The sequence below is a fragment of the Sinocyclocheilus rhinocerous genome, unplaced genomic scaffold (genome assembly GCF_001515625.1).
Source record: "Sinocyclocheilus rhinocerous isolate Xijiao unplaced genomic scaffold, SAMN03320098_v1.1 scaffold1295, whole genome shotgun sequence".
NCBI lineage: Eukaryota > Metazoa > Chordata > Actinopteri > Cypriniformes > Cyprinidae > Sinocyclocheilus > Sinocyclocheilus rhinocerous.
In genome coordinates this window covers 2,537,010-2,562,074 of record NW_015660499.1, presented here as the reverse complement: position 1 = coordinate 2,562,074, position 25,065 = coordinate 2,537,010, and the positions used below count along the sequence as shown (strand labels likewise).

Sequence of the window (25,065 nt, the reverse complement as noted above, 5' to 3'; positions counted from 1 at the left end):
AAAAAAAAAAAAAAAAAAAAAAACAAAAAAAAAAAAAAAAAAAAAAAAAATTGTAAATAAAACAAAAAAAGTGATTTTGAGGGAGGTATATTATATGTTGCTCTGGATATAGGTATCTGCTAAATGACTACAAATATGAAAACAACCTGTTCAGTAAATCAGAAGAAAATCAAGAAATTGTGTCAAAGCTCTAACTCACAGTGTTACGAACAGTTTCGCCACTGTTGAACACACACACACACACACACGGATGTGGCCAAACACTGCCGAGCTCTTTGAAGCAGCATCCCGAACATGTCCACACACGTCGGTCTGCGAACGTGCGTTGAATGGAAGGAATGCGAAATCCAGTGCTACTCAACACTAATTGATCCCCTGCATTAATATAATAAAAGCGTGGAATGTTGACATCAAAAGAGGAGTTTTTCATCGTTAGCGTGATCCGCCGAGCCGCTCCCGCCTCTGACACCAGAGAGGATCAGGACGGGAAACCGGATTTTATTAGGGCTGCAGGCAACAAGAAGATTCCAGTAAAAAAAGAAGACAACATAAAAACCAGGAAAAAAAGCCAAAAGCAAAGCTGAGGGGTTTCTCACACCTGCACAGGCCTCACAAGAGCCTCAGCATCATCACAGTAAAACCTCAACGCTTTTCTCACAACAAGAGTTTCAAAAAGCAATAAAGCCTCAAGAGGCTGCTACTGTAATTTTATGGATGAATGCAAGAGATCCTGTGTACGTTTTGCATACGTCACCTGAGAGAAGTCTGCTCGTTTCATTTTGATTAAACATGCCAATGTCAAACAGTTCGTAAGAATAAATCACATGCACATATGAAGAGTTCATAATTAGATCTATAATATGCATTTATAAAATGAATAGGGTTAACTTTCCATTTCATGTTTAATTTAAAGTGACATGGTGTCTAAAAGTCCTTAAACTTTGGTAAAAATCAGTTAAGCATGGCCCCCATTGGTTTAATGCTTCAAGAAAATGGTAGAAACATAAAAAGATTGGGCAAGTGGTTGCTAGGGTGTTTAGAGTAGAATCATTTGAGGAATCTTACATGTCTGTAGCACATACAGTACTGGATAAGTTTCAGTGTTGGGTTATGGGTTTGTTGCCATGCAATGCAATCCAATAAAACGCAATGCAATGCAGTGCAGCACAACACAATGCAATGCAATGCAACAATTTAATTTAATTTAATTTAATTTAATTTAATTTAATTTAATTTTAATTTTAATAAAATTTTATTTTATTTAATTGCAATTTCATTTCATTTCCAACATAGGCTTATGGTTTTGTTTGCATAGAATCATACAATTAAAATAAATAAATAATTAGATCTTAAAAAATTTAATAATTAAAATGAAATAAAAATAAACTGGATAAGGTTCAAACATTAACAACAAAAAAATTAAATAAAATAAAAAAAAATACATACACTTGATGAGTTTCGTAGGGTTATGGATTTATTTAAACCACTAATCCGGAGTAAGACCATGAGTTAGTTTGACCAATTAATGGCAAGCACCATTAATAATTCTTCCAGTAAATAAGAAAGTTCATTGACTGTAGGCTGTTAATGCATTAATACAGAATTCTCTATAATATTAAATGTGCACAGAACGTCAGTGGCATGCAGCTCAAACATGCGTGAGTGCGCGGCTGTGAGCTGGTGTTGGTGTGCACGTGTGTAAGGAATGCAGCGCCGTCCCGTTGAGGCCATATGCACTGCACGGCGTTCCAGACCGTCCAAGGTCTTCTGGGAGACATGTCATTATCTGAAGGGAAACCGGCCCAACAAACGCTAGCAGGAAAGACTGTGGCACACAAACAGACTCCATTAACACACCAGAGAGAGAAATATCAATGGAGAGAGAGAGAATCTCACCAAACCACTCAAGAACATGTGCCAATCAAATTCCAGATCAAAATAAAACAGTATTTTTGATTTTTTTTAAAAACAAACAAAGCTTATTTATTTTTTGCATGTTTGAGATTTTTTGCATTGTAACATTTTGATGAAAATGTACCCTCTAATCTCTTTCAATGCAATATACAATTTATTTGCATTTTTTCTTTTGATTGTGAGGTTTAATATGTCCCAGAAGTGTTTTCCTGATATTTCAGCCTAATTTTTTTTTTTGCATTTTTGCTTAAATAAAATCAAAAAGTTGTATTTTTATTTATTTTTTGGTGCATGTTTAAGATTTTGTGCATTGTTACATACGTCGGGTTTTGGGTTTGTTCAACAACAACTAAAACAATTTGTATTACATTTTTAAAATTAACTGGATAAGGTTCAAAGATTGGGTTATGGGTTTGATCATAAACAAAATAAAAATTTAATAAAAGCTGCATTCTTAGGATTATACGTTTGTTCATATAAAAAAAAATATATATATAACGACATTTTGATTAAAGTCAAAAATGTAAAGAAACATGCACGTATGAATTGTTTACATTACCATCTATTATATGCATTCAGAAAATAAAACAAAATTAAATAAATTATACAAAAATAAAAGAATTTCACATGTAGGGTTATGGGTTTGTTAAAATGAAATGATATGGTTGTAAGTAATATTTCGGCGTAATACGACCTGGACCTGTGTTCATGACATTCATCCAGAGAGGAGCTCACTTCGAGCGAACCTCTTTGCGTTCTCATCCTCCGTTGCTTTAAATATCAGCTTTTATTAAAGCCAGAGCTGTTCCCACTCATTCTGAGTGTGCGTGTGTGCGGTTTCAAAGTGCAGTGTGACTCTGAAGCTCACTCAGGCTGATGCAAGCGAGGCCTTGATGTGGAAGAGACTGAAAGAAAGCCAGTTACAGTCACGGATAAAAACTACGTGAAAGCAGCTGCACGTTTCACAGGCTCTGTGAAGTGCTCTTTGTGCAGTCAGTCACTGCGGCCCGTCAGGCCCGGCGCACTTAAAGACCCACACCACATTGAACTAAATCAAACGGGACAGTGCTGCAAAAACTGGAGTACGATGCAATATGAAAACATGCAAAAACATCAGACAGTCACCACTGAGGTGATGCAGTATTGCTTTAGAATAAGATGCATGAAAACAGCACAAAATGATGGACATGTGGCATCAAAACGGCAACAAATGGGTTAAACGCAAAAACATATGCATGGCATTTGTTCGACATCAAGTCACATTAAACTGTCACGAACATTATACTGGCTAGACGGCATGCTTTGCATCAATCCTAACTGCTCACATTATAATCAATGAAGTCATCTACAGTAACAGCACACTAACAACTCCTTAATTTTCCTCATCCGTGTCAGAATCGATAGCAAGTAATACAAATCTGACTTACACTGCTTCTAAAACTTCTAAAATAAACTTGATGAGTTTTAGATGTACCTGTATGGTTATGAGTTAATAAAATATGAAGAATATGAAGAAACTTTGATTAACACGGTTCGATAAAAACTATATAAAATAAAAAAATAAATGCAACCAAATCTGAGCTTTTAAAAACATTACATCAGTGGAGAGGAGAGGGTTAATGATGTGAGCAGCTCTGGCTTCTGAACTTCCACTCATCTGAGCAGCAGCAGCCAACAGAGCAACAGTCCTTAAATATTCCTGCAGCAGCGAGCCAAAGCCTTCACATCCAACCAGAGAGAGAGAGACAGAGAGAGAGAGAGAGAACAGAGATTGAGAGAGAGAGAGAGAGAGAGAGAGAGACAGAGAGAGGGGCCTGTGTCAGTGTCTCATGCAGCACAGCGGCGTTTGGGAAGGAGATTTTCCGTCCTGTTTCTCTCAGTCAGATCAACAGAAGAGAGGACCATACTGCCACTCGAATAGTAGCACTATCATCAGGATAATTCAGCTGACAATCTAAAATCAGGGAAGATCCAGCATATTGTGATAATGTTAAAAGTTTGGGAACACAACATGCACAACCTATCTTCCCTTTTTTTACTTTAAACCGCATAAACACATTTCATTACACCAAATACATAAAATAATGTTCTTTTTAGCAGCATCATATGACCCCTTTAATAAGATGCTGCAGTTTTCCATAAAAATAAATTCAATGACAGCCAGAAATATCTCTATTGTAATTTTACAGCTGTAATGTAAAATAATAGATATAATATAAAATTATAATAACAATATAAAAATATAAAATACTAAATATTATTTATTTCACTTAAATTACTTACTGTTTATTTATTAGGAATTATATGAAGAGTTTATTTCCAAAAACACATAACTCATAAAACATTATCATGTTTTTATTGTGTTAGTTAGCTGTATTTTTTAGTTATTTTTTAACCTAATCAAAATAACCCAACTGCAGTTTGATTGAAATTGATTGGAATGCACAATGAAAAAACATGATTTTTTGAAAATTGTTAACAACGGAGTTATCTGTTTTTGCAAATGAACTCTTCATATATATCTCTATATTTTTCCTAAATTAGGAAAAATATAGAGATATAATTTTTAGCAATTGCCCAGCGAAGATTTTCATCAGATGGTGTCATTTGGTGTCGTGATAGATGCATTTTTAAATATTTAGTTAACCCAAAATTCGATGGAGTCACTTAACGGATTTATGGTTAAGGCATTTTGGTTTTCTAAAGATGTGAGTGAACCGAACGGGTCTTGAGACGTGTTTTCAGTGGTGTGGATTTCTGACATGCCGTCTTAAGGAGAAGTTCACCCATCATTTTCTTCAAGTTGTTCCAAAACCATTAGATGTAGCATGGTATGGAAAAGCTGCATGAAGATTCTTCAAAATCTCTCCTGATGTGTTGCACAGAAAAAACAAGACCTTATGGGTCTGGAATGACTTCAAGATGAGTTAACAGTGAACATTTAAATTTTGGGTGAACTATTCCTTAAGACGGCATGTCAGAAAACCACACCACTGAAAACACGTCTCAAGACCCGTTCGGTTCGCTCACATCTTAAGAAACCAAAATACCGTTAAATGACTCTTTTAATGACTTCACAAGAACTTCAACTACATTTTCAGGAACTGATGCGCTAAATTCTTTGGAGATGATAAATCACAATGATGCACCATCGTGGAAAGTGTCCGCTGACAAAAATCTGCAAACAACAGCGAGCAACAAAAAGCTCGTCTGCTCCTCAAGCATATGAGTGAAACCACACGTCACTCTCGGAGGATTCCTGCTCATGATAGAAGCAGCTCAAAGTCAATAACGCAGAGATAAATACAGAATCCACACATACTTTCCCTGAGCCGTCTGAATGAGTGTGAAAACGGCAAACGCCAGACAGAAACACCTACAGTCTCTCGCACACACAAGAGCCGTCTTAAAATCAGCACGACTGTCTGCATTCATGCAAATATAAAATGCACAGGTTCCTAGCAGTCCACCAGAAAACAAAATGTATAATTAAAAAGAAAAAAAGATACCTAGAGATTCTGAGGACGAGATTCTGACGCTTTTTTGTTGTGTTCACTGCATCAAAACATTATACAATTACAAAAAAATTAAATCAAAATAAAAACAGGGTTGGTTGACATGGCACCATTAATAATTTGTACAGTGAGTAATAAAGTTCATTATATTTTAATTGCTAGTATGCGTGATATTATACTGTAGATAATTCTGCTGATGATGTCAAATTTGGGAAACATTGTGTATATACTGTATGTAAGGAAGATTGCACTTTTTGTATATTTAGCGTATTGATATTTAATAACTTTATATAGGTATGGCGGTGCCTATGTGTTGGCTAAAATGCCTAAATGTTTCTTTTGAGCTCATATAGGCCTAGTAAAAAAGCATGATTTGCATTCACTTGTTCTAGTGTTCATATCTAGGTTATTATTTTTTCTACTAGATCATGTGTTTTAGGTGCTTAGAAACAAACAAACAAACAAATACTGACAAGCAGAACTTTGACTTCAAGTTTTCAGCGCAAGAATCCACAAAAACTGTTCTGCCATGATTTGAAGAATTTCAGATAAACAAGCCCTTAATTAGCATGCAAAATTAAATTGAACTGTGATTAACTGTGATTAATGAGCTGCTTTTCTGGCCTGACTTTAAAGTGAAACGTCGGTCTACAGAATAAATAAAACTGTGTTTTTAATCATTAACAAAAACTAAAACCATAAAAAATAAACATTTTATATTTTAGCGGAAAAAAAAGAAACTTATTTTATTTCTGCTAATTGCCAAGTAAACATTGCTTAGTTTCATTTAGTTTACCTTGTACTAAAAAATAAAACTGAAATAAAATAAATAAAAAATATACATAGAAAGCTAATAAAAATGACACCCCAAAAATTACTAAAAGTAAATTACTAAATCAAAAGAAAAAATTAAAGAAATGAAAAACTAAAATTAAAAAGAAAATGGAAAATAAATGTTAAAAATTCAATCAAAATAGCATCAATACTGAAGTAATACTGAAGCAACATGCTGCACACAGGCTGTGGCCTGCATCAAACTGATGTTATTTGCTCAAGCGTCAGCAGAAACAGCACAGAAGTCACAGATCTTTTGACAGACGGCTGCTGGACTCAGTAGGAGTGTTTGGGAAAGCAGGGCTGGCACAAGCGTTGGACAGTCGGCTCTGAGGTCTCGTCCGGCGAGGGGTCAGCAGCGGGACACCGCGCCGCTCTTGGCCGTCTGTACGCTGAGCATGTGATTCTGAGACAGATCTTTTGACAGACGGCTGCTGGACTCAGTAGGAGTGTTTGGGAAAGCAGGGCTGGCACAAAGCATTGGACAGTCGGCTCTGAGGTCTCATCCGGCGAGGGGTCAGCCGCTCTTGGCCGTCTGTACGCTGAGCATGTGATTCTGAGACGCTTGAAGCGTTCGCTGTCGGGATCTGCGTGTACAATATGGCTTTTGTATGAGATCTGAGCCGCTTTGATGTGGAGTAATGGAGGTTAGGAAACGATCACACACATATCACATAAATGTCTGTGACACAGCTAAAACAACTTTAAAACTCAAATTAAGTTATGAAGGGACTTTTCTCACACACAGCGTGACTCAAACACACAGCAGTGACCTTCTGACCTCCGTTTTCTCCAACAACCTCTATAATAACTAAAAAGAGATGCATGCTCTGAAATTACGCACGTATCTGCATGCATAAATGTTTATGGACAACCAGTCCTGATTATGACTTGGTAACACTTTACTATAAGGTCCTCTTATGCCGAGTTCACACTGCACGATTTTCAAACTCGTCGGATCGCTCGGCGAGTGAAAAATCGAGCTAAAATCGTGCAGTGTGAACTCGGCATTAGTTAACAATGGTTAATGTATTACCTAACAATGATCTTTAACTCACTAATGGGCTTTAACTATTTGAAAATGTTAGTTAATAAAAAGAGCAACAAAAACCAATTCATGTTCACTCAGGTCTATTAAATAATACAGTAACACTTTACAATAAGGTTCCATATTAACTAACAAACTAACAATACATTTGTTACAGTATTTATTGATCTTTGTTAATCTCAGTTAATAAAACAACAACAACATAAAAATGAATTCACGTTCACTTAGGTCCATTAATTAATACTGTAACACTTTACAAAAAGGCTTAATTTGTTAACATTAGTTAAATATATTAGTTAGTCAGCTAACAATAACAAATATTATTTTAAAAATAAAATAATATTAATATTTATTTTTTAAATGTTAAAAGTTACATCTGTTATATGATAGGTAATGCCATTAGTTAATATTTGCTAATACATTAACATTAGCTTACAAATATTTTTTTTTTTACAGTATTTATTAATCTTTGTTAAAGTTGGTTAACAAAAACAACTTTTCATTGTTAGTTCATGTTAGCCATTAAACATTACAGATATTATTACAGTAAATATTAAAATATAACAGACACAACTTTTGATTTTAATAATGTATCAGTAAATGTTAAAATTAACATTAAGTATGATTAATAAATGCTTTAAAAGTAGTTTTCATGTCAAATATTTTAATATTTGCACTGCCAAAATAATCGCAAGCACTGCTCCGTACAATTAAAATAGTGCAAAGCAATATAACTAATTAAGATCAATGTAAATGACAAAGAAATATAAAATATTGATTGTTATTTTGTAAACCAATGGAAGCTTACTGTAAAGTGTTAGCGGTGACTAAGCCTTCACTACTGAGTCATGATGTCAAAGACCGCAAATATAAAGTCATTCATTTTTAAGAGCCTCCACAAAAAACTACCTGGTAAAACATCCACGATAATAAGATTTATATGCTGCTCACAAAAAAAACGGTACTTCTTCAGGACATCAATGCGGAAATATGCTTTTTGTCAGCATAGCGGTGCAACGTAGCTCTACCAGCTAACTAACTAACCAGCCAAACCTTGACCTCATCCTCACAGCTAAAGCCATGCATTTCAACCAGAGAAAGTGCGCCGTCTAAAACAACAGCTTGAACAGCATAAACAACACGGCGCCACTGACAACAGAGGTTTACTAACATCTCATGAACTAGAATACAGCTCGCTTTTGTCAAAAACGGTTTATATCCAAACAGGTTTACAGCTGCAAGATGCCAAATATAGTCATCGTTAATCGATAATTCAAGGGATTCGGTCCCAAAAAGATTCCACTAGCGTTGAAAAAGTTCAGTGTTGGTAAGTTTTTTAAAATGTTTTTGAAAGAAGTCTCTTCTGCTCACCAAGGATGCATTTATCTGATTAAACATACAAAAACAGGAAAATTATGAAATATTTTTAAAATTTTAAATAACTGATTTCCATGTGATTATATTGTAAACTGTAATTTATTTCTGTGATCAAACCTGAATTTTCAGCATCGTTACTCCAGCCTTCAGTGTCGCATGATCCTTCAGAAATCATTCTAATATGCTGCTCAAGAAACATTTCTGATTATTAGCAATGTTGAAAATAGTCGTGCTGATGAATATTTTTGTGGAAACCGTGATGCATTTTATTTTTCAGGATTCACAGATGAATAGAAAGTTCAAAAGAACAGCATTTATTTGAAATGTCTTAGAGCAGTAGCTCTATTTGCCTGCATTTCCTTCACTAAACACGAGTCTTCCTCTATGTTTGATGTATTCTAATGAAAAAGCAGCATGACGCATATTATTGTTTACAAAGAACTCCGATTGCACACAGAAAAACACATCCATTAGAGGAAGCCAACGATGCAAGCTCTCAATAAAAGCATTAATCACTTAGAGCACGTTAGTGGGTCACGATCAAAGCGCTCGTTACACTTATAGAAATACACAAACGCACTGATCTTGTGACATATACAAAAGGAACGCACACTATCATATGACGCAAGCTCGGAGAATATGATTTTTCCCAGCAGAAATTCACACAAAACCTCAAGCAGAGGGAGAACAGATGCTGTGTGTCAGAAATCAACTCCCCTTTGACATTCAGATGATGTTCATATCTCCGAGTGCAGATCCTGATCTCCACCCACAGACCGAACCAATAAAAACCCAACGGCCCACATCTGAATCTCATCAGCTGAGTTGAAGACTGACAATTATCATTCATTACAGTCAGAGATCCTGAAACACTGCTGGACACACGGCGATGAACTCCAGCAAAGCCTGACTGTGGAAAACTGGGCCGTGTGGGACGGGGAGTGAAATATTACATGCAGACCTTTCTAATACTGGGCTCTGCTGCAAAATATTGCTTATGTACACCACTGTTCATTTGGAAACCAATTTGACATTTTTATTCAGTAAGGATGCAAGTGACAGCAAAGGGATTTATAATGTTACAAAACATTTCTATTTCAAATAAATGCTGCTCTTTTCATCAAAGAATCCGTTTCAAAACATTTAACCGTTTTCAACATTGTTAATCATCAGAAATATGTCTTGAGCCACAAATCAGCATATTAGAATGATTTCTCAAGGATCATGTGACTCTGACGACTGATGCTGAAAATTCAGCTTTGAGCACAGAAATGAATTACATTTTGCTATATATATTCACATAAAAAACCTGTTACTTCAAATTGTAAAAATATGTTACAATTTTACTGTTTTTGCTGTATTTTTGCTCAAATAAATTTGACCTTGCTGAGCAGAAGAGACTTTTTTTGAAAAACACAAAATCTTACTGACCTTTTAAACTTTTGAATGCAAGTCTACATGAAAATATTGAAAAGGAATGGTTCAATTGTACATTAAAAATGATTTGTTCACCCTCACGTTGTTCCAAACGGTCTTGCTTTCATCTGTGGGACACGTATAATGTCATATAATCAAAGTGAATGATGACGGATGCTGTCATGTTTCAAAAACATCACAATATGTGACCCTGGAGCACAAATTCAGTCATAAGGGTACATTTTTTAAAATTGAGATTTATACATCATCTGAAAGTTGAATAAATAAGCTTTCCATTGATGTATGGTTTGTTAGGATAGGACAATATTTGGCCGAGATACAACTATTTGAAAATCTGGAATCTGAGGGTGCAAAAAAATCTAAATATTGAGAAAATCGCCTTTAAAGTTGTTCAAATGAAGTTCTTAGCAATGCATATTACTAATCAAAATTAAGTTTTGATATATTTACAGTAGGAAATTTACAAAATATCTTCATGGAACATGATCTTTACTTAATATCCTAATGATTTTTGGCATAAAAGAAAAATCAATAATTTTGACCCATACAATGTATTGTTGGCTATTGCTACAAATATACCCCAGCGACTTAAGACTGCTTTTGTGCTCCAGGGTCACATATATGAAATAACACATCTGGTGTTTACATTTGTTGTAGTGATCCTGTGGCTGTAATCAGGAAATCCTTAACAACCAAAGTTACTGCCTTACTTTATGGTTATATTGCATGATAAGCTTCTTCTTAGCCGATGGCTAATATTCTAATTAATTACAACTACGTGCAATCAAAATACAAACGATAGTGAAAGCAGAAAAACAAATAGATATTCAACGAAATAATCCTTCATAGCAGCAAAAAACAAACAAAACTCTAAACAATAGAAACAGAAACGAGGTATTAAACCTTTTCTGATGACTAATCGCTTCTCCATTAGTTAGTTATTAGCCTGACAGACACGATCACTATGAATTCGCTCTATGAAAACAAAAAATGCATGAAAAAATAAAAGCGTATGTGTTTGGAACGACAAATAATGACTGAATGATTCATTTAACCCCAATTAACTCAAGATCACACACATATCTAACCTGAAATTGCGGTGCCACAAGGTGTACAGCATAAATAACTAACATATAAAGAGTGTGTGTACGATGTGTGACTGGTGTGTGTAACGCGACGCAGGGCTGATGGAGCCTCTCTAAGAGACTGTTTGCCAGAAAACTCCAGAGGAATGTGTTGTATAACATGCCACTGACAGACACAAATACATCCCAGCATTCCTTTCTCTTCTAATGACTAAAACAAGAGACCGCGGCCAAGTGACTTTAAGAGCTTTGCCATGCATCCCCTCCACTTCAGCCACACACACACACACACACAGATGATTTTCTCAATATTTTGATTTTTTGCACCCTCAGATTCCAGATTTTCAAATAGTTGTATCTCGACCAAATATTGTCCTATCATAACCATACATCAATGGAAAGCTTATTTATGCAGCTTTCAGATGATGCATAAATCTCAATTGACCCTTATGACTGGTTTTGTGGTCCAGGGTCACATATTAGAATGATTTCTGAAGATCATGTGACACTGAAGACTGGAGTAATGATGCTGAAAATTCAGCTTTACCATCACAGGAATAAATTACATTTTAACAGATATTCACACAGGAAACTGTTATTATAAACTGTAATAATATTTCACACAATTACTGTTTTTACTGTATTTTTAAACAAAAAAATTATAGCCTTGGTGAGCAGAAGAGAACTTGTTCAAAACCATTAGTAAAACTTTTGAATGGTAGTGTGAACTTTAGACTTGTATTGGTTCTGTTAATGAAGGCAACTATTCATTCATTCATTCTTAACATTTTTTCATTTATCTTTGCATTGAAATGTACAAAATAATAATAAAAAAAACTGAGTTTGATTAAAAAACTTTTAAAAATGTATATAATTTAATATAATTTAAATACATTTTTATATAACAACTGGATATTATGCAACATTTTCTTTTGGCTCATTGTCCCTCAATCAAGTTAAATTTTTGGCCCTTCATATTCAAAAGATTCGGCCTCTCTGGTATAAAACCTACATATTTAATAATAATAATAATATTAAAAAGACATTAGTGTCTCTGTGGAGCAAGTCAGTTTTTCTTTCTGTTGCTCTGATGTAGGGAAGTGATTCGCACAAACAATAAGTATGAAACTTCTTGTTGACTAGAGGTGTTCTGTTACTTTACCAAGTGATCAGATGATCTTCACCAGCTACAGCAAAAAAAAAAAAAAAAACAGGGGAAAAAATCCCTCAGATGCACATTGAAGCAGGAACCAGAGTCACGTCTACAGACCGGTAATATCACAGAAACTCAAATGAGTAAAAAGCCACCCAGAATACTCTGCAACTGCATAGCAATGCACTAAAATCTAATGAGAACACCTTAGCAACACCCTAGCAACCATAAACAGTATTCTAACATTGTTGCAATATATCCAAACGCGATGTATATTATATACAGAGGCGGACAAAGTACTCAACTCCATTACTTGAGTGAAAGTACAGATACTGCTGGTCAAATATAACTCCATTACAAGTAAAAGTTGTAAAGACAGATTTTTACTTAAGTCAAAGTACAGAAGTACTATAGAAATGTAGTGGAGTGAAAAGTACAATATTTTTCTTTCAAATGTAGTGAAGTTAAAGTCATAAGTTCCCAGAAAAAATTATACTCAAGTAAAGTACAGATACTCAAAAAGTGTACTTAAGTATAATACTCAAGTAAATGTACTTAGTTACTGTCCGCCTCTGATTATATATTATGCATGCATCCTAATATTGTGGCACACAAAACACATGCAGAATTAGATGGGAAAGATGCAGGATTAGAGAATTTAGCCATTTACTAGAGATGCACTGTACAAAATGACCTTAAAAATGCATAAATATGTACCTAATATAAAAATATATGTACAAAAATATAATAATAATAATAATAATATATTTTATACGTTATTTATTAATAATATTTATTAATATTAATATTATACACAAATACATGAATTCAAAATCTCTCATCACTTGTTGACTGGTCTGTCTTAAGGAAGTCCTGTGTAATTAGGCTGTCCACCAGACACGATCAGACGCGTTTATTAGCACTAAATAAACGGTTGCCGAGTGCAGTCCTTCAATATTTCCAAGAAATAAATAGGCTGAATAACAATAATCTTTTATTTCAGAGTTCTCACCAACAACCGCAACAGCGCTCAGAGCAAAACGGCTGACAGTCTGACAGTAACTGAGAGAAATTTACTGTTGAAGCTGGTGAATGTTTTACAGAAGCGCTGCTTTGAAGGACGTGAACTTCCACACGGATCTTCTCCGAGAGTGTTCAGTTTTTTCAGCTAAAGCACGACGTCAACACGATAAAACCCTCTCAGAGAAGATGCATCCTTTCCATGCATTCACCATCTTCAAAATTACGAAAATTCGATTGCAACCTCAAACGAAGCTGCATTACTATGGAGCTGCTGCATGAAGAAGACTACATAAAAAAGGCCTATGCATGGAAACTATAAAAGCATGAGGAAAAACCTTCACAAAGATCACAGTCAAGGGTTAGTGATTGGAAATTCCCCCTATAAACGATTCAAAGACTCGCTGATAAATATGTAAAGGAACAGAAAGACACACCTGCTGATGGAAACACTGAGCTCACTGATCCTGTCTACAGCAAAAAAAAAAAAAAAAAAACGCTTTTCAGGCATTAATTTAACTGCAGCAAAAAACATTTCACAGTAGAATGTGGTTAATAAATTTAAACAAATATAAGAGATGCTAAAGATTTTTGATTAATCTTGTGCTTATTATGGGCTTTCACAATTGAAACTGTTAACCTAGTGTCATTTAACGTTTTGTTTGTTAATTAGTGGTTAAACACAGTATTGATTTTTTTAGGGCCGATGTTGATATTTTAGAGAGCAGAGTGGCCAATGGCCAATATAAAGCAGACGAAATGAAATGAAAACAGAATTTAGAAATGATTTCAATATTATTTAGATACTATTACAGAATTTATTCATATAAAAAAATATTTTTATTTTTATATTTTCTGTTTTTTTTTTTTTCTAATGTCATATTTAAATTTTTATCTTTAATTGATTTTTATTTTTATTTTCAGTAATTTGTTTATTTAAACTTGTCAGTTATAGTTGCCAAGGCAGCATTTCTAAGAGCAGAGTGGCCAATGGCCAATATAAAGCAGACGAAATGAAATGAAATTTATATTTTATTTTGCTTAATATTTATTCAAATAATTAGAAATAAATGATTTAAAAAGGAATCCGTTTAAAAAAAAAAAAGTAACTGTTCTGTCAAAATAAATGTCACTTCATACACATCAGCCAAACAAAAAAACTTAGTCAATGCTGATCATAAAAAAAAAAAAAAAAAAACAGCAAATATCAGCTGATATATATGCATTGACAATACATCGGTAGACCACTATTGAAATTGCAAGATAAAATCAAAAGTGTGAAACACTTAAACCAGAGTTAAAAGTAGTCTTAAAGGGACAGTCCACCCAAAAATGAAAATTCTGTCATCGTTTGCTCACCCTCAAGTCATCCCAAAGCTATACGAGTTTCTTTCTTCTATGAGACACAAAAGATGATGTTTTGAAGAATGCTGGTAAACAAAGAGTTTCGGTTCCCATTGACCATATTATTTTTTGACATACTATGAAAGTCAATGGAACCCAAAACCATTTGGCAACCAGCATTCTGCAAAATATCTTCTTTCGTGTTCCTCAGATTAAAAAGTCATAGAGTTTTGAAATGACATCTCTATATCTCCATCTCTATAACCTGGAGGTAAACAAACATAAACCCACGGTTAAATGTATATATCACTAGTGAAAAGCCTATTAGAGAGTTAAATGGGGGATTATCATGTTCATAGAGTTTTAATATGAATTTACGCAAGAGTCAACAGAGGATTCATCAGGCTTTTACAGGTAGTTAAGAGTTCTTTTGTGAAATCTCCACTCAGGACATGCTACGACACACACACTTCATAATGACAGATCCAGAGTCCCTTCCGTCGCTCCAGAAAAAGCTTCCTGTTGTTTTCGTCTTCATTCAAATCATCGAGAATTCCACAATGACAAGCTATTAGTGGGCCATAAAAGCGTGTAATCTGATTGGCCCTGTTTGATTCGAGCAGCAGCGACGGTACCGTGACCCCAATCATGTCCCGCAGCAGCCTGTAACGTCCGCTAGCCTTCAATACAACGTCCTACAAATCGCTAACACCGTTAGCAAATGCGCTGGCACTCACAGGGGCTAATTTTAGGGCGAATGTTGTTGCAGAAAGCACACAGAATGTGGTTTGCATTCACTCGCATTACTGATGTAACTGTTATAAAGTCCAGACGTGTGGTAGTAGGCCTAACTCGTATTGTGATTCTGTGTTCAGAATCCTGAAACAAACTAACGATCAATTTCAGATTATGCAGAGGAAATGTAATTGCTCAGATGTTGCTCTTTAAAGGCTCAGAACATCTACTTGTATATTTCTCCAACAATTCCCGAGGAGAAAAAAGAAGAGACAAAAATGAGCCAATAGTTGATATACAGTAAATATACAGAGCTCATATTAAAAGCTAAAATTAATGTGGACAGCGACCCAGATCCAGTGTTATTTTAGCATTATTTATATACTATGACAGAATTTAGAAATGATTTCAATATTATTTAGATACTATTACAGAATTTATTCATATAAAAAAATATTTTTATTTTTATATTTTCTGTTTTTTTTTTTTTCTAATGTCATATTTAAATTTTTATCTTTAATTGATTTTTATTTTTATTTTCAGTAATTTGTTTATTTAAACTTGTCAGTTATAGTTGCCAAGGCAGCATTTCTAAGTTTCACATTTCTAAACATTTTTCAATATTTCTTTTAAATTAAAATTTTTCATCTAACAACATTTTATTTACATATTTATTTTAATTGTGAAAACACCACCAAATTAAAGTAAACAGCGTAACGAAAAAAAAAGAAAGTAAAATAATTTATATTTTATTTAGAATTTTTGTTGTGATGTTGTCATTAAAATATTTTCTTAAATATTTTTATTTAATTGATTTTTTTAAGTTCTAGTTTCAGTAATTTACTTGTTTATTTAAACTTGTTTACTTACATGTTTACTTTAACTAATTTAAACTTGTCTAAGTTTTCAGTTAGGTGACATGGCAGCATTTCTAGTTTTCACATTTCTAAACATTTTTCAATATTTCTTTTAAATTAAAATTTTTCATCTAACAACATTTTATTTACATATTTATTTTAATTGTGAAAACACCACCAAATTAAAGTAAACAGCGTAACGAAAAAAAAAAAGAAAGTAAAATCATTTATATTTTATTTAGAATTTTTGTTGTGATGTTGTCATTAAAATATTTTCTTAAATATTTTTATTTAATTGATTTTTTTAAGTTCTAGTTTCAGTAATTTACTTGTTTATTTAAACTTGTTTACTTACATGTTTACTTTAACTAACTTAAACTTGTCTAAGTTTTCAGTTAGGTGACATGGCAGCATTTCTAGTTTTCACATTTCTAAACATTTTTCAATATTTCTTTTAAATTAAAATTTTTCATCTAACAACATTTTATTTACATATTTATTTTAATTGTGAAAACACCACCAAATTAAAGTAAACAGCGTAACGAAAAAAAAAGAAAGTAAAATAATTTATATTTTATTTAGAATTTTTGTTGTGATGTTGTCATTAAAATATTTTCTTAAATATTTTTATTTAATTGATTTTTTTAAGTTCTAGTTTCAGTAATTTACTTGTTTATTTAAACTTGTTTACTTACATGTTTACTTTAACTAACTTAAACTTGTCTAAGTTTTCAGTTAGGTGACATGGCAGCATTTCTAGTTTTCACATTTCTAAACATTTTTCAATATTTCTTTTAAATTAAAATTTTTCATCTAACAACATTTTATTTACATATTTATTTTAATTGTGAAAACACCACCAAATTAAAGTAAACACCGTAACGTAAAACAAAGAAAGTAAAATAATTTATATTTTATTTAGAATTTTTGTTGTGATGTTGTCATTAAAATATTTTATTAAAAAAATGTTTTGAATTGATTTTTTAAAGTTCTAGTTTACTTAAACTTGTTTACTTACATGTTTACTTTAACTTATTTAAACTTGTCTAAGTTTTCAGTTAGCTGACAAGGCAGCATTTCTAGTTTTCACATTTCTAAACATTTTTTATTTCAGTTTTATTGTAATTAAAGAAAATGATTTTTAATAGTTTAAGTTAACAATAACATCACAACCCACACTGTACAAAGATGATTTTTTGAATTTGTACAACAATTATTAAATTTTACAAGAAAACACCATTTAATTTTTTCTACTTCAAAACATTACATTTAATTCAACGTGTTACTGGCCACTTCTTCGTAATTAATTGTGAAATGTAGCAAGATCGTCTGAATTTGGGAGACTGTGAGGAGAAATGTCTGCGTTTATGCCGATATCGCTTCTGAAACTCGAGAGGAGACACATTCCTGAGGTCTTTTTTTATATAAAAGAACGATCAGGAGACTTAAGCAAAAGCTTTCAATTTGCAAGCTGGAAGACAAACATCAACAGGTCGGGACGAACGGCCTGTTATCAGTTTCCAAGAGGGAAATATAGACAGGAAACCCGTCTGAATGAGGGGAGGGGAGGCCTATCGGAAGCGCAGAGTAAACAAGCTCCTGTTTAATCATCTCGACTCGCGTTTTCAACCTAACGCTTTGATCTCGTACTCCATTAACGCATCCATCCTGGCCTCCCTATCATCCGTCCTCCTGAGAGATCAGACAGGACAGGAGATTATTTAGAAGAAAAGTGGAGAGTTACATGATAGATACGAGGGTGTTTGCTCGGCTAATTCCAACGTCTGCTGTCACGCTCGCCGTAATCCAATAAGCCGTTTCTGTGGAGGTCACACGAGAAAAATGAGGTCAGATTGCAGTTCGGCTGATGACAGTAAAGGTTAGGTGAGAGCAGGGCTGCTCTTTCCATCAGATCATACATCATGAGTAGTTATTTTAGCTGAAGATGGAATGAAAACATATGCATACACTGTACAAAAATTTACATATACACATTCAAAAGTTTGGGGTCTGTAAGAACAAGTCTCTTCTGCTCATTATTGAAAATACAGTGAAAACAGTAATAGTGTGAAATATTGTTGCAATTTAAAATATCTATTTTCTATGTTAATATATTGTAAAACGTCATTTATTCCTGTGATGCAAAGTTGAATTTTCAGTTTTCATTTTAATTTAAGTTTTAGTAAATTTGTCATGATTTATTTACTTAAATTAGTTTTGTAATTATTTATTATTCTTTGTTGCCAAGGCAGCATTTCTAAACATTTTCAACATATCTCATTTTCTTTTTTAAAGTTTTTCATCTAATATTTATTTCATTTTAGTTTCATTTCAGTTAAAGGAATTATTTTTAGTAGTTTTAGTTAGCAATAACATCACCACCCATACTGTAATTTTTGCTTTTACTGTAAATTATTTTTTGAAGTTAAAACAAAGGTTACTGAAGTCCGTTTTAAAAGAAAATACTATTTCAGTTTCAATGTGTTACTTGCCATTTCTTTGTAATTAATTGTGAAATGTATCAAACAATATTGCAAATTTTTACAATTTAAAAGAGCTGTTTTCCATTTGAATATATTGTTAAAATGTAATTTATTTCTGTGATCAAAGCTGAATTTCCAGCATCATTACTCCAGCCTTCAGTGTCACATGATCTTCAGAAATCATTCTAATATGCTGATTTGCTGCTCAAGAAACATTTCTGATTATTATTAATGTTGAAAACAGTTGTGCTGCTTCATATTTTTGTGAAAACTGTGATGCATTTTATTTTTCAGGAGTCTTTGATGAATAGAAAATTTAAAAGAATGGCATTTATTTGAAACAGAAATCTTTTGTAACATTAGAAATGTCTTTACTGTCCCTTTTTGATCAACTTAATGCATCATTTCTGAAAAAAGCAAGCATTAATTTCTTTCCCTTTTGAATGAATATATTTACTTCAGTATAAGCAGAAGAGCAAAATCTCTCCCGAGCCCATTTCCCCATCATGCCACCCAGCTGCATGTAAGAGGATCTGATCTTAGATCAGTCGCTTCAGTCAGGGGCTCAGTATAACCTGATAAGGCTCTTTGTGAGCGTTTACAAAGGTTAAGCTGACCTCTCCGCCACCAAGTGCCAAACAAACCGGGAGGGAAGGAGGAAGAAACTAATCTAATAGACTCAGAAGGAAAGCGCGCTCTTTAAACCGAGTTAGCATCGTTTAATTGACCCACCAGAGAATCAAATTGGACCCTCATAGCCACTGCAAGAGTCAAATATTTGGATATAAATTCATCCCTCAGCAATGGAAGTCCAAAAAATACCTGGCCACTTTGCATTAGTTCTGTTTCACTTGTAAAGTGTGCTTGTGCATCTTCTTTACAACAAGTGGTTTGAGGTTTTTAATTTGACGCAATGACATTCTGACATTTAAATATGAAACCTTGTTTCCGCCACAGAATTAAAAAATAAATAAAATAAAGGTATGTGAGACTTTTTAATCTCACAATTTTGACTTTTTTCTTTGCAATACACTTGTTTCCGCAACGAAATAAAGATAATTGCGACTTTTCATCTCACAATTTTGACTTTTTTCTTAATTGTTTTGTTTCCACAACAAAGAAAAGGTAATCATGACCTTTTTATTTTACAATAACGACTTTTTTTCCTCACAATTGCTTGGTTTCCTCAATAAAATTAAAAAAGGTAATTACAACGTTTTTCAAAAAAGTCAGAATTGTGAAATATGTAAACACCGAGTTGGGGAAAAAAAAAAGTCTGATTTGCGAGATAAAGTCGTATAATAACCTTTTTTCAAATCCTGTAGTGGAAACAAGCTTCCATGTTTATAATATTTATTCCATGTGTAAATACATTCTGGGGTCGCTGTATTGCTTTGTTGGTGTAAACAGCACTTTGGTGGTTTGTTGAAGTTTTTATGCTTTACGCTATGCCTCTGGATAGTTATGAAAGAAAAACGGTGTGGTAAAAGGACTTCATGTCATGCGTCTTACTGACATACAAATAGTAACTGTGTGTACTGTAATATTAGAATGATATACATGTAAAATATAATATATTTTTGGTTTAAACAGCAAAAGGTACCACTTGTGTCAAATCAAATTGCACATCTGTAATGCAAAATAAACAGAGCACGTACGATCGGCCTCCATTAAAGACCAGTGGCTGCGCCGAGAGGCCTTTTCTCCTTAAATAAAACATTTCCACCATCATCATGTCTGATCTTGTTTTGCTCTGCCTGTGATCCGCCGTCCGGCCCAGAAAAGCCAGTCAAATTTGGGTAGCGCTGCTCGCCAACCTGTGGCCTGGAGAAACAACATGCTTAGGAAGATCAAATGGGATGGGAGATGTGTAATTACTGGTGGTTATGAAAACTGGCTGTCATCCTCAATGCGCGAATTCAGAGCCGCCCGAGGACAACCGAGGCAGACACGCCTGGAAAAGCACTAATCCAGCACACTTAACTAGAGAGGCAGGCTGTTGCTTCACCTTAGTTTGGAGTTTAATACGGAGGCAAATGAACCGTGGACGGTAGGCCCGGGCGATATATATTCAATGTTCACCATGCATTTGCCTAGAAATATAACATTTTAAGTTTGATTCATTTCCAGGAATCAGTTCAAACTCAAATGAATTCAGAACTTGATTTTAACCTTTTGTTAGCATCACCACTACAGGAAGAATTTTCTATTTATTAAAAGACAGAAAAAATACAGAGCTTTAGAAAAAGAAAAACTAGAAAAAAAATAGTTAATATTCTTCCTTCTGTTCATTTGGTGAAAAAACATGCCTTGTTTTTTTGTTTTTTGTTTTCAAAGCAAATACAAACATTTCCAGTTACTTAATAAAAGATAAATAGAAAAAAGTATATCATTTTAGAAAAAATAAACATCTAGACAAAATATTGTAAATATTCTTCCATGTGTGCAAAACATCGTGGAAAACATGTCTTGATTTTTTAACCTAGATTTTTATTGTCTTTTACTTAGGTTATTTTAAATATTTTGAGTTTAAATAGCAACAATGGGGAAAAAAATCCAGATCTGAAAGATATTTATTAAAACATAAAAAAGAGAAAGAAAAAAGATGCATTCTTTACGCATTTTTCTTGTCATATTAAACATTTTGAATTTAAAAAGCAACAATGGACAAAATAAAAAAATATATGAGCAAAACATATTGTAAATATTCTTTCTTTTGTTTATTTGGTGCAAAACATGATTATTTTAACTAGATTTTTATTGTATTTTACTTCTTATATTAAACATTTTGGATTTAAATGGCAACCGTGGACACAATTTCAAAGCAAACATATATAAATATCCAGATTTATATATCAAATATTGTTAAAAAGGCCAAATATAGAGAAATAATTGAAGCTTTTTCCCCCAGCTCTAGTGCACTCTATAATTTGATGCACAACATACAGCAGATCACTCGATATCCTTCTTCCCAGCAGCAGATAAAAGCCGTAATGTTGAATTCATGTGGTCTGGCCAAATGAAAAAGTAAGGGAAGAAAAGATAGAAACTTCCCCCTACCCCCACCTGCTTCTATCACTTTGTCCCCTAGAGGAAGGGAACATTATGCAGGAGGACAATGCGTCAAAGCAAGCCAGGCCTGTTGCAACAGGTTGGCGCTGCAACAAAAAGCATCTGTCTGTGCGACACGCTCTCTGTAAGCAAGAGACTGATACCCTTCTGTAAATCAGACACACATGCATGCATTCTCTTCCTGATAATCACCTATACTCGTAGAAGCGGATGTTTCTTAACCAACCCAAAGCACTCGCTCAAGAACAACTGCCGCCGTCAGTGACTCTACAGATCACAAAACACCCTTTACAGGGCTTGAACCTTCAACCTTTGAGTTACAAACCCACAATGTTCTTTTGCATGGGCTTGCAATTACAATTTTCATTCTGCATGTAGATACTAGCTACCGGCGGCATGAATAACACCTCAAAACCTTTGTGATTTTGATAAAACAACCTAGATAAACTCTCAGACTTAGAGACCAGAATATCACAGAGACTTGAGGGTGGACGTTCTTCGCTTGAAATGGTAAGAAACCACCTAGCAACCACTCAGAACACCTTCGCAACCACCCACAACACAGCACGTTTTGCACAGGCAAGCACACTTTCTTCAGATAAAGCAAAAATCTAGTTGCAACTTGCAATAGAACAGAGAGGCAAAATGTGTTTTGCCAATCAAATACAACTCCAGAAACACCTTTCTGCATCCGTGTCTAATGAAGCAATCATCTTGTAATGCGAACTGCTGTCAAATTCAAATGCAGCCTCATCGAGATGATCACAAACACACATCACACACTAACAAGAAATCGGTTTTAGTTTATTTTTATGATGCAATAACTCTTTCCCACAGGGATAAATGCTTTCAAGATCCATTTACACTGAGTGCATCCCCTCTGGCTTGATCGGGACGGCTCTCGCAGAACTCGCAGCCTTCAAAGCCTCAGTATGGCCTCAGAGAACAGACCTAACGCTTTACAACACCACAAATCTATCAGCTCCAATAAGACCCGAGCAGCTCTTGGCTCGATCACAGATGCATTTGATGGCTTCCCAGGTGAGCGATTCTGCATGCGAGACGACGACAGATCTCAGATGAGACGCAGCTTTACTGCTGTAGACTTCTACGCCATCAGCAAAGACTTGTGTGTTATTGATCATGCAAAGAGCTGTTGCTGTTTCTGGTACTATGTGGAGTACAGAATAATACCCTGAAATAAACAGAATGTAATTACATTTATTCTGCCAAATGTTTTGTAAGAAGAGTGACAATAAATGACACTTGCTTTGATCTAACATCTAATGCAAGACATTTTTAAGTGACTGTCCGCCAGTAAAAGCTTCCAAGACCGAAGATGATCATGCAAAGAATTGTTGGTGTTTCCTGTACTATATGACATGTATCGTGGCCCAAAAATGTAAAATTATATTCCAAAATAAACAGAAGGTTACTGCATTTTTAATTTGCTAAATGTTTTATTAGAATAGAATGCATATGGAGTTTCCTTACAATAAATGACACTTGCTTTGATAAAACATTGAATGCATTGACATTCACAATTTTAAGTGTTGCTTAAATGTCCAAATACTTTTAGAGCATTTGTCTGCCAGTTAAAGCCTCCAAAAGCAAAGAGTATCATCATGCAAAGAATTGTTTTCTGATACTGCATGACAAAAATCTACAGTGGCATCAAAATTAAAAAATAATAGCCCAAAATAAACAGAATGTGATTGCGCTTGTGCGGTTTCTTTACAATGAACACTTGCTTTGATCTAACATCTAATGCATTGACATCCAGACAGTTTTAAGTGTTGCTTAAGAGTCCAAACACGTTTTGATGCCAATGTCTGCCAGTTAAAGCCTCCAAGAGCGAAGATGCATGAGATACACAGCTGTATTCTCATCAGATCCCACGGCGTTACCTAGACTCTAAAAAGGTTTTCGCAGCAATGCAACAGGACCTCCATTTCAAGAATCTTTCAGTTTTCCCAGCATAAAGAACATTTTAATCATCTAAAGAACCTTTTTCCACTACAAAGGACCTTTTGTGGAATGGAAAATTCCATGAAGATGCCAACAAAGAACATCAGTCCAATGCATGACTGAAAAAACCTGAAAACACCTTCCAGCTCTTACCTGCATCAGTTTCCCTTCAGCATAGCCTGCGCTGCCCCCGGCGAACACCCCTTCTAGGGTGATGGGCCTGCTGGTGGGCTCCTGTTTCAGCAGCGACACCTTGATCATGGCTCGGGGTGCGGAGCGTTCGGACTCCACAGCAGCGGCTAGTTCCAGGCCCGTGTGGCCCAACGCCACCTGCGAGGCAGCCATGAGCAGCAACGGCCAGAGCCCGGCCAATTGCCGCACAGGAACCCTCATTGTCCTGGCTGCAGCGGCGGGCCCCGGCCATACATTATGCGCTATCCGTTCAATCAGAGCTCAGATAAAAGACAGGAGAATCCTTAGAAGTCACTGAAACTGTCCAAAAACCCAGTGGCTTTTAGATTGGATAGTTTTATAAGCTCTGCAGGGTTGAGATTTTAAATTAAAGAATATTACAAGCAATCCAATGGAACTTTAGTCGGGGACTGGCCCGTATCACTGACAGAACATGGTAGACAGAGTGACAGGGTGATTGACAGCGGATAGACTCCTGGCGCGAGCATTGATTTGAACGACAAAAAGAGTTTAATATGATCTCCTAAAGGTCGGATCAATAATATAACAGATTCCCCCGTGGATTCCCGCGCGTCGTGATTGAGAACATGACGTCATAATGGCTCAATTAGTGTGCGGTGCGCCGCGTCCACTTCAAAGGATTCCAAACATTCCAGAATGTAGCAGGTTGTAGCAGAATCACCGTATCCAGCAATGCAACAATGTCTCAGTTATTCCACTCTGATCAAACACGCATCACAATCCCACCGTGAACGCCTGGAAACGTTTCCCATGAGGTCCGACGGGGGGAAAAAATATTATCCAGATAAAACAAGAGCTTTGCGGGAGCGATCGAAAACACTGTCAGGAGAGAGCCTTTTCTAAACACTCGTTTCCATGTTCCTAAATGAATTAAAACTTCACAAACCTGTTCGACTCAGATTAAATTTCCACAGATCCATGTCGAGAAATCTAGACACTATAAGTGTAGAATCCGCACGAGCTGTCCCGAAGCCTCAGTGTTGTTGATCCGAACAGCAGGAACGCTGGAA

At 34.7% G+C, this 25,065-nt stretch overlaps 1 protein-coding gene across 1 annotated transcript; it reads right to left on the bottom strand.

Moving 5' to 3' along the window:
• Positions 1-1,629: 1,629 nt before the first annotated feature.
• LOC107725109 (E3 ubiquitin-protein ligase RNF43-like) lies at positions 1,630-25,065 on the bottom strand. The gene is made up of 2 exons (XM_016534261.1): positions 23,996-25,065; positions 1,630-1,825 (listed from the first exon to the last, which is right to left on the bottom strand). Exons 1-2 carry the CDS (start codon positions 24,233-24,235, stop codon positions 1,649-1,651), a joined length of 417 nt encoding a protein of 138 aa, XP_016389747.1. The 5' UTR covers positions 24,236-25,065; the 3' UTR covers positions 1,630-1,648.